We start from the raw sequence: 11,709 nt of genomic DNA, 5'->3' as shown, positions 1-11,709 counted from the left end.
TCATGTCAGGCTTGACGAACTGAAAATAGATTTGATTAAAAGAGAACTGTGAGGTCATATAGTTGCATATGTTTATGCCATTGATTTTCAAAAAAGAGGATTACCATATGCTCATTTCTTTCTAATATTTAAACGAAGTTTTAAAATTAGTAACTTTGTGCAAGCTGATGAAGTTGTTTCTTGTGAAAGATTAGTCCGAAATAAATACCCTCATCTACATGCTATTGTTGTAAAATATTTGATGCATGGTCCTTGTGGACATTTAAATCCTAAAAATGTTTGCATGGGGAACAATCATACATGCAAAAATAAATATCCAAAAGAGTATGTGCTACTTTAGAGAGCAAGTTACATTTAAGTATTGCTTCTTTAAAAACAATATGTATTACAGCCAACTCACCAACAGCAATCAACGGCAATCAACACAAAGAATTTTCTTTTATAGTTATTTCCATGTCACAGTTCTTACCATGTATAGATTGGATTCTCACCTATAAATTTATACAAAATCATTGTAACATATATGGAGGAAATAATATAATCTCGAATTCTTCCCTCAACCATACCTTTGTGTGTCGAGATTTATTATGGTATCAGAGAAACCTCCTTCCTGCGGCCTCTTCTGATTTCTCTAACTTCCGAAACCAACAACCACCATGTCTGATTTGACATCGTTGACACCTTCACAATTGATCAATGACCTCACATCCCCATATTTCTTAATGCCCGCTGATAATCCTGGTGCTGTACTCGTCCCCGATCTTCTCACTGGAGAAAACTATGCAGCCTAGAAACGCTCGATGCGTATGGCCCATAATGCCAAGAACAAACTCGTCTTTGTCGATGGAACTCTAAAGCGACCATCCGAAGCTCAAATTTCCAACCTTTGGGATATTTGCAGTGATATGGTTCTTTCTTGGCTCTTAAATTCCATCGATAGGCACCTTAGACAAAGTTTGATCTACTGCACCAAACCTTCTGATGTATGGACTGATCTGGACAACCGATTCTCTCAAAGCGATCACCCCCGTCTCTACCGCCTCCAACATGATTTGGCTAACCTCAAACAAAATGCCATGTCCGTCACCACATACTACAATACAATTAAAAGAATCTGTGATGAGATCAATGCACTAACCGATGCCAACCCCTGCACTTGTGATGCTCGCAAAAAGGCCGAAGACACAGCCAACACCGAACGACTCTTTCAATTCCTTATGGGCCTTAATGACTCCTTCTCCAACATTCGAAGCCAAATTCTCGCCATGGACCCCCTGCCCACAATCTCTAGAGCATATGCCACCATACACCAAGAAGAGACACAACGCCTCTTACAAATTCCATTGTTACCAAATCCCGAAAACTCGGCCATGGTTGTCTCACGCACCAATTCTTCGGTCAATCACGATTTCCGTTGCACAAAGTGTGGGAAAGATGGACATCAAGAAGCCTCCTGCTTTGAAATCATTGGCTACCCTTCCCATTGGAACACCAATAAGCCAAAGCAACCCCTGCGGTCCGCACCTGTCAAAAACTGGCCACAGGATTTAGGCAGTAATCGACCACCCACAGCGAACATGGTGTCCCGTACCTCAGCCCCTTCCACGTCGAGTGCAATCCATGGCTTATCTGACGAGCACTACCGTCAATTGATGGAAATGTTGGAAACCAGCACCATTGCACACTCGGCCTTCTCTGGTATCTCTTTATCACCTCCCCAAATCGCCCAGGTCCCTGGATTATAGAAAGTGGGGTTTCAGCCCACATTTATTGTGTTTCTAACTTATCCAAAGCCTCACATGTTTGGGACCATAGTCAATCCCTTACATTACCCATAGGCTTCAAGGCCCAAGTCAGGGCCACATCCATATTTCTCCTCATTTACGTCTACATAATGTTCTTTTTGTTCTCGATTTTAAATACAATTTAATCTCAGTAAGTCAACTCACAAAATCGTCTAATTGTGTTACCATATTTCCTCTTCTATTTATTTATTTCAGGACCTACGCACGAGGAAGTTGATTGGGATGGGTGAAGAACGTGGAGGCCTCTACCATTTTAAACCGTTTAATCATGTTGCATTTCAACTCACAGCGAATCTTGTAGCCACACCGGACCTATGGCATCTTCGTTTAAGTCATCCTTCAAATTCTTGTGTTCCAAAAAATTTATGTGATTCAAATAAAGTTAGAAATTGTGATAGTTGTGTTCGCGGTAAACATACGCGCCTTCCCTTCAAACTGGTCGAAAATAAAAGTACTTTTACCTTTAACCAAATTTATTGTGATATTTAGGGCGGATATTCCACACCCTCTACAACTGGTGCACACTATTTTCTCACAATTGTTGACGATTTTTCACGTGTTACTTAGATATACCTCATGCGTTTTAAATCTGATACATTTACTTGCCTAACCACGTTCATTAAAATGATCCACACGCAGAGTAATTGCCCTATCAACCATATTAGGTCTGATAATGGTCAAGAATTTCTTTCTCATCGTATGCAATAGTTCTTTCTTGAACATGGGATCATTCATGAGCGCACTTGTGTTGAAACACCCCAACAAAATGATGTACCAGAACGAAAACATCGTCACCTACTAAATGTAGCTCAATGTCTTCACTCTCATGCACATTTACCTGTTTCCTTTTGGGGTGAATGCATACTTACTGTCACTTATCTGATTAACCGCATACCAACTCCCACGCTTGGTCACAAAGCGCCTTATGAACTCCTTTTCAACAAACCTCCTACCTATGATCACCTCTGTGTCTTTGGATGTCTTTGCTATGCACACACCTTAAGTGTCCACCGGGAAAGTTCTCTCCTCGTAGCACACCATGCATATTCTTAGGCTACTCTCAAACTCCACATACCTATCGTGTTTATGACTTGTAAACCAAGAAAATTTTTCTCTCTCATGATGTCCACTTTGTAGAATCTACCTTTCCCCTCGCTCCTACCATGCAACCTTCACACACATCATCAGATACCAATTAGCCCCTCGATGTCCCTTACAGTATCCCATCTCCAACCTACGTTTCACATGACACCCCTGACCCATCTCCTTCATCCACGCCAGACATGGAACCAACTATACCAACACCACAAATTGTTGATGGACGTACCAACTCCCTAGAAATCGTTACCAGCTCACCTCCACCAACTAGACCTCGACGCACGATCACTCGTCCCACATATCTTCAAGACTACATTTGCTCAAATTTACCTCCAGAGGGACCACGTTCATCATCTCATTCCCAGTCTTTCTCAGGTACTGTTCACTCTCTAATTAATTTTCTTTCTTATCGTTTCTTTAGTCCAAAACATTTTGGTTTCCTCTCTTCTGTCTCCAAAAACGTTCAAGACCCTGTGCTTTACTCTCAAGCTATTCTCGAGCCGCATCAAGCCCTTGAAGCCAATCACACATGGACCCTTGAACATCTTCCCCCTGGTAAGAAGGCAATTGGTTGCAAATGGGTTTATAAAACAAAATTGCATGTCGATGGTTCCATTGAACGCCATAAAGCTCGTTTGGTTGCCAAGGGTTTCACTCAGGTTGAAGGTCTTCACTATAATGACACTTTTTCTCATGTGGCTAAACTTGTTACCGTTTGATGTATCCTTGCTATAACTGCAGCAAAACACTAGATTCTTGAACAATTGGATGTTCACAATGCTTTTCTCCATGGTGATCTTGATAAGAAAGTGTAAATGCGACCACCACCAGGATATTTTCGTAAAGGGGAGACTCGCGTTTGCCGTCTCCACAAATCATTATATGGTCTCAAACAAGCCTCACGTCAGTGGTATTCAAAATTATCCCATGTTCTCATTCTTGCAGGTTTTGATCAATTTGCTGCTGATCATAGTCTCTTCACCAAAACCAAGGATACAACATTTACTGTCGTTCTTGTCTATGTTGATTATATCATTGTTGCTGATAATGATAGCTCTGCCATCAGTTCTATCAAACGGCATCTTGCACATACCTTCAAAATCAAAGACCTTGGTGATCTCAAATATTTCCTAGAATTGAAGTTGCTTGATCTCCTAAAGGCATATTTATCAATCAAAGGAAATATACCTTGGACATTCTTACTGATTCAGGTCAACTTGGCTCTCGCCCGACATATTTTCCCATGGAACAATATTGCAAACTTAATGACTCAGATGGTGATATTATGGACGATCCTAGCTCATATCAACGCTTGATTGGTCGTTTGATCTACTGGACCATCTCTCGTCCTGATATTACCTTTGTAGTCAACATTTTGAGTCAGTTTATGCACACTCCTCGCAAGTCTCATCTACATGCTGCTATCCGCTTGCTCCGCTATCTAAAAACTATACCTAGTTATGGACTCTTCTTTCCATCAAACTGCAACCTTCAGATATCTACTTTTTGTGACTTTGATTAGGCAAGTTGTCCGCTCACACGATGCTCCACAACTGGTTTCATTGTCAAATTGGGCGATAGCCCCATCTTTTGGCGCACCACGAAACAAACAACTGTTTCTCGCTCTTCTGCTGAAGCTGAATATCGTACGATGGCCCTACGACTTGTGAACTTGTTTGGCTTCGACTCCTTCTACAGGAACTTACTGTGCCGCATCCACAACCTATTCTACTTCACTATGACAATCAGGAAGCAATCCACATTGCACGTAATCCGGTCTTCCATGAACGTACCAAACACATTGAATTAGATTGCCATCTTGTTCATAAAAAATCAAATCTGGTCTTATTACTCCCTTTTACGTTTTAAGCTCTCAACAGGTAGCTAATCTTTTTACTAAACCATTGGGACGTGGGGTTCAAGTTGGGCATTACGGACCTCCATGCTTCAACTTGAGGGGGAGTATTATAGCCAGCTCACCAATAGCAATCAATGGCAATCAACACAAAGAATTTTCTTTTATAGTTATTTCCATATCACAGTTCTTACCATGTATGGATTGGATTCTCACCTATAAATTTATACAAAATCATTGTAACATATATGGAGGAAATAATATAATCTTGAATTCTTCCCTCAACCATACCTGTGTGTGTCGAGATTTATTAATATGTCAATATTCTTTTGGCATATAAAATATAGTTCATGCTCTTTAGAAGCAAATAATATTCTTTTGAATATTAATTATAATGTGTGCTACTTCAAGAGTAATAACAAATTATTATTTAGAAGCATTAACCCTTCAGGAGCCATATATATTATTTACAGAGATGTGCTTCTTCAAAAGCAAAGACGTAACATATTATTAATTTAAATGTAAAAATATTTGAAAAAAATAATAATATATACGTTAAATAAACTTCAAGAAAGTTAATGTAAAGAAGATTACATCTAGACGACATAAATCATCCATTAAAACAATTGTTGGGGAAAAAGATTAAAGCAATACAATTATTTTTATATGCTTCAAAGGATGAAAATCACGTATCTTTCTTGCTTCGTAATCTGCCCCAAAACCATATACTTTCAATGTGTATCTCTTATAAAATTCAATGGATACTATGAATGTTTTGCTAGAGTTTTTCTGCTGAAATTAAAAGATTAAAATGAAAGTTGGGAGGACGGATGGGACCCATCACTTTTATTTTCTAATCTGTGCCATGCATATGTGTATAAAAAAACTATTATCTTCTATTGAGTTTGTTTGTATACAAAGATGTAAAATAGAATTTTCCTTTTGAAACACAGATAAAAAATAATGTCATTAATAACGGGTTATAAACTAGAGAGAAAAAAATAGAGACCAATAAACTTGTGTGTTTTTCGTAAAAATCAAAGCCTCATATTTATAAGAAAGAATTATGACTATAAGAGATACAATAATCGGTGATTTGGATCGCAAGAGTATAAAAATCATTTATAAATATATATAATTATATTTACAACAATAATTGCAAACTTGGGCTAGACCAATCAATTGTTATTTTCGCATCTTTCCTTGAAAATTTGACAAATGTAACATGTGGATTTTTGGTATGTCAAAAGATATTTGATATTTCTCTCAATCCTAAGACATATAAAGGCGTATTTGATACATAATCTTGTATAATATCAACTCCGAAATGATATTAAAAAATAATAATAATAATAATCTTTTGGTACTTTGAGTTCAAATTAATGAGCAACAGGGAAGATTGCAAAATTTTCCTAAAATTACATCATTAACATAGGATAAAACTCCCAAGATAGACCACTTTTAATCAAATTTCGTGTCATGATTTTACTTTAAACACAATAATTTATGTAGAAAATGTAATGTTCTTCGAAATATATCATCGCAAGAAGTTACTTTATACAATGTTAGCGCATTTATGCGAGAAACTTTAAGCCTCCGTTCGGAAAAAAAATTATAATTGATTTATTTATAAATAAATAGAAATGGGTGATGAAAAATGAAATAATACTTGTGAATCAATTAGAATGTGTGGTTGAAAAGAAAGTTTGATTATTTACAAATAATTTATAAACTAAGCTGAAAGTCATCTATAATGCTACTAATTATTTACTTTTCATTAAAAAAATTTCAGATCCAATAACTTAGAGAAGTTTTATTACATGGGATGAAGCATATATGTACAAGTGGCAAACGGGCCGTCGGCTCACAAGCTCGACTTGTCCTGATTGAGTTGAACCATTTCCATGAGTCAAGAGGGCTCGTGGGTCTGCCCATTTTCCCCCTCTTTTTGCTTACTTTACTAAACAAAATTACTAATTTTTGGACCATTATGGTTAATTTTTTTAAAAGAATAATTGAAAAAATTGGCTCATTGATAGCTTGTAAGGCTCACGAGTCATAAAATCGAGTTGAGATTAAAATTTGGATACAAGCTGAACTCGACTTGAATATTTAAGAGCCGAATTGAACAATTATCACCACTACATATATGTCTTGACGTCTCATAGTAGTTTAATTTATACATAATTCAATTTATTTTAAGGGTGCATTTGATTGTAAGCTTGGAATTTGAACAATTCAATTGCTTAAAACTTATTTGTATGGAAATTAGTAATTAAATGTATTTGATTAATTCAGTTTTCAACTTAAAAAATATTTTGCTTGTCCATTTTTTATTGGTTGATATATCCAAGAGTTGATAGATGAGAGAGAAAAAGAGAGGATAAATTATCTGAAAAATAAAAATCACCAATTCCTAAAGAAAATATTTTCCTTATTTTTATGATCAGGTGACCAAAAAGTTGGAAAATATTTTTGATGGAAAAAATTGTCAGTCAAACACCCCAAAAATAAGAATTTGAGTGAAAAAATGACATTTTCCATAAAAAGTAAAGCCAAACGAACACACTTTATAAGTACATTTACACCACCTTCCAAAATACAATATGATATTTTTCTTAAGGATGACAACAAAGCGAATCTAGATAGGAGCTCGGGCAATTTCTCGCCTCGATACCCACTTAAGGCAGGCCAAGGGGTGGGGAAGGACAGGGCCTTACTCCGGTTACTTACCTGCTTCAGTTTTTACTTTTATTTTTTTATATATGATTCATTTTTCAATATTAAAGCGTAGATGTTCGGTGTATGAGTTTTGTATTTCAGGTACAGCAAAGTTGCTTATCTGGATACTGATGTTGGGCAGACAGAATTTACTCCTCCTGGTCTTCTATCACTCACTGTGATTGACAAAGTAACTCCAGGTACATTTATATTGGCATTACCATTTTTCTGATGTTCTCTCTCTCTCTTTCTTCGTCCTGAGTCCATTTTATGTTGTTTTTGTTATCTGACATCAAAACCTTCTAATAATTTTTCGTTTTTTCTTCTTGTTATTTAGATTTGACAATTCCATGTCTCAAAACCCCCGAAAGGTATAAATCATTTAAACTTTTGTTTTGATTATTTTCTGTTTACATCCACTAGAGAGGAATATGCAATTAATACACTGCTTACACGTTCCTGTGGCTGGAAGAGATACTTTCAATGACGAATTTGATAAAAGATTGATTTTTGAGACGTGCATATATTCATTTATATCTTTTTTGTAGGTGGTTATCTGGCAACTTTGTTCCCCTCCAGTAGCTGTTGTTTAAATAATCACTTGTTTGAAAATGCTAATGATAATTACATCAGGAAAAAACAGAATTTTGCTGGTAGCAGTCGTCTTATTTTGCATCTGCAATTATATTAATGCATTTGGTGTTCGATTGTTTTTTAGTACAGGCTTCCAAAGAAGTTCATATTAGTTCTCACTTCTCTTAATAATTATTGGAATTGCATTCTTTGGAGATGAAGCATGAAATTCATATTTTCATGAACAATCGACTCATTAACTCTCGAGACCTTGGATTTGATAGATATAGAGATTATGTATTGTATGTGCTGCAATCTATTGGTCTGGTCGTTTAGTGCATATTTTCAGCTACTTAAGCAATTTGTCTATCAAATATATCGAATGAACTCTATCCGGTCACAATTTTTTTTAATGTCCTTTTAGATGCTTTTTCTTTGGTGACATCTCCTCCAAAAGGAACCCAACAGCCTATTTGACCAGCATATTTTCCCTTTACGATCACTATTGGAAAGAATACTGCACGAAGAACAAGATTGATGTCCAGGACAATGCTGGATTGCCACTTGTCATAAATACCCCTGGCTGGGTTAAAGGTTTTTTTAACTGTTGATCCTTCTTTCTCCTTGGCCTTATGCTGTTTTAAATTTTATTTTTACTATGACTCATGTTTAACATTTGCTCGTTTTAGTATATGTAGATGACCTATTGCCTTTCTTTTTTATTTGCATAAGGTATTGGTTATGAAATACTTGTGGACATGTTGAAGTATATGTCTCCAACACACGTGGTTAAAATTTGCATATCATCTGTGGTCAAGAACTTACCAGCTGGGGCATTTTGGTTAGATGAGGGAAGTACTGATAGAGTTACCGTCATTGAGATCAATTCTGCTCGTTGGGACCATTTGAAAAGATCGTATGTTCTTTGCTTCTTCATGTTTATATTAGAACTTAGTTTAAACTGATAGTTGTTTTACCTTGTTAACGTGAATTATATCTGGTAAACTAGAGTTCTTCTGAAGTTGTTAGTTTGCCCATTGTATATTTTCTAATAATTATACTATTTCCAGGTTGCTGGTACAAAAGGATTCTCGTCTTCTGAGAGATCTACGTGTAATGGCATATTTTAGACAATGCTTTCCTAGTGAGATGAATATATCAACAATTAAGGAACTTGCCCGCGCATTAGCTGCTCACCCTCCTTATGAAATTTCTATATCTGGTGTCAAAATGAAACACAGTCATTGTGAGGTACGCTAAAGCAGTATTTGCTTTAACATCGATATTTGTCATTTCATTCTAATTTACAGTGCTCATACAATATCACGTATGTCAACTGCAATGTACATTTTTCCTTATTGGAGCAATATTAACTTTACTTCTGGTTAAGTTTACTTTTATATTGGATTTACTTAATTTACATATTTATATCTAGGGATGAAAATTTTCTAATACTGCACTATCTTACTGTTAGGTTTCAAAAACTGAAATTTTCTACAGTTTGAATGCGACTATTATTGGTCTTGCAGTTAGTTCAGAAGTTTCCGAGCAATTACCTCATTGTGTTGGTTTGGGTTGGTCACAATGTCTTAACTTTTTATACTTGTCCTATGCTGCTTTTGATTCTCGTTCTACTTTTATTAAAGGTTATATTTGAATAATCTTTATATTATTTCACGTGGAGGCTCAGTTTGCTTTATCTGAAAACCAGGAATTGTGAGAGGCATTGACACCTTCAAAGGTTTGCTCTACATTATTACCCCCGTCCCACAGCAGACTCTGGAGGATGTTGATCTTTTGCTTCAGGGCTTCGTTCAAATTCCTACTTGTTTACTGCAGGTACACCTCTTTCAATGAAGTGCCTTCTTTTCTGTTTTGCAGCATGCAAAATATTAAAATCTATGTACAATTACATTATAGAGAAAGAAGTTAAAAAGATTAGGACAAGCTTTGTTGATTACCACAAGGCCTGTTTCTTGAAAGTTCTTAGTGCTGTCCATTTCCCTTCATCTAGGATTCGTTAGTACGTTCTTATTCTTGTAGCGTACTTGATCTTGATGAGATTCAACTATAAAAATAAATTTAAGAGCAAATGAGATTTAACCACCCCGTGCATATTTGAAGCAATCATCCACAATTGATAGCCAAATAAATCATCAAATCACTCAATAACCCGCCAATTAACAAGCTTAGCCATAATTTGTGATGACCCCACTTTAGAAGCAGGCTTCATAAGGTTTCAAATGAAGGTCTAATTTTATGCTCAATCGAGATTAATGCCGTGGCTAATTTCATTGATGATTTCCAGCATTTGAAATAGATTTTTTTGTGTAGGAGAATTAATTAGAAAGGGCAGGGGGAATGAATGCTGGTAATTAGAAGAGAAAAAGGAGCAAAAGGTCTTTAACTTAAAACCTTAGTTTCAGACTCTTTTACCTTCAATTATATGTAGACTATCAATTTCTAATTGACTGATGATGATTCTTGAGTTCTTGGAATTTTTTTGGTATATTTTGGGTTTATTTCAGTTTGCTTGCCCATGAACATCTAGTTGGCTATAATGATTCTTGAATTCAGCTATCATTTATGCACAGTTCCTTCAAACAAGTCTTATGTTCGTCTAAGATTGCTTCATCCTCCCCTTTCGTTTGATTTTATTGCCATTTTTTTTGCAAGTTTAGCTATTCGAAATCCCTGTTTTTTAATTCAAACCATCTCTTCTTTCAGGTGCAAGGCTGTATTTCCCCTTACATGTCTGCAAATGTCCTATCTACTAATTAGGAGCAAATAACTGTAGTTGTAGAGTTCCTGTACAGTCTCTTCTACAATTATCCGAGATAGTAGCCTCTACACCTTGTGTCGTGTTGGGCATTTATTACTCTAAACCCGCATTTTCTGTAATTTATTGATCAAAAAACATGTTATGACCTAAGAGATCGTACTCTGCTAAATTGCCATTCATGTTTATTCTCCCTCACGTCGAGTCTTGTGTACAAAACGTGTTAAGGCTATCTCTGTATGTGTTCGTGACACTAATTTACCATAACAGGTTGAATTTAACTCTTATGTCCAGACTTTTGGCTTCCACGACTTATATAAAACATGTATAAATTATAAGCTCATATTTTTTAAGATTGCACAAACATGCTCTTAGGAAGCTCAGTTCTCGTCTTCTTCCGTGAAGGCATTTGGTAGGAGTTGATTCTCTGGCAACAAAAATGAATAATTTGTTTTGCTAACTTTACGAAGAATCATTCGAAGTGAATTTTGTAAGAATTTTGAGTTTTTTTCATACATGAGTTTAGTGACTCTATGGAAATTTTTTGCAAAATTCATTGATGACTTGGGCGATTTTTAAAGTTCAGTGATCCCGTGAAATTTTTTTGCAAAGTTTAGCGACCATTTGGGTTATTAACTTACCATACCTACAAACACTTGCAATTCGAGTACTAAGTCAAATATGTAATTCTTCAGGCTGCGAGAGAAAATGGAGTATGTTTGAACATATTCATTGTAAGATGAGAAATAGACTCAAACATCAAAGGCTTGATGGTCTTGATCATGTTTACTACAATTTAAGATTGCAACAACAGTAATGTTATTTAAATAATTTTTTTCATTCTATTGTGATTTATTTGATTTTAAGATTTTGCTTTC

General features: G+C 35.8%; 2 protein-coding genes across 2 annotated transcripts; both read left to right on the top strand.

The window, feature by feature from the left end:
- The first annotated feature begins 806 nt into the window (after positions 1-806).
- Positions 807-2,372, top strand: LOC111400469. Its single transcript, XM_023027882.1, has 3 exons — positions 807-1,730; positions 2,001-2,186; positions 2,295-2,372. Exons 1-3 carry the CDS (start codon positions 807-809, stop codon positions 2,370-2,372), a joined length of 1,188 nt encoding a protein of 395 aa, XP_022883650.1.
- Positions 2,373-4,363: 1,991 nt separating this feature from the next.
- On the top strand, positions 4,364-11,102 carry LOC111400467 (polynucleotide 5'-hydroxyl-kinase NOL9-like). The gene is made up of 11 exons (XM_023027881.1): positions 4,364-4,549; positions 4,602-4,679; positions 4,784-4,927; positions 7,568-7,679; positions 7,817-7,850; positions 8,477-8,646; positions 8,785-8,968; positions 9,123-9,303; positions 9,527-9,626; positions 9,764-9,891; positions 10,780-11,102. The coding sequence occupies exons 1-11, from the start codon at positions 4,364-4,366 to the stop codon at positions 10,831-10,833; spliced, it is 1,371 nt and encodes a 456-aa protein (XP_022883649.1). The 3' UTR covers positions 10,834-11,102.
- Positions 11,103-11,709: the final 607 nt, after the last annotated feature.

Source organism: Olea europaea, chromosome 10 (assembly GCF_002742605.1).
Source record: "Olea europaea var. sylvestris chromosome 10, O_europaea_v1, whole genome shotgun sequence".
Lineage (NCBI taxonomy): Eukaryota > Viridiplantae > Streptophyta > Magnoliopsida > Lamiales > Oleaceae > Olea > Olea europaea.
This window is presented reverse-complemented; position numbering and strand designations above follow the sequence as displayed.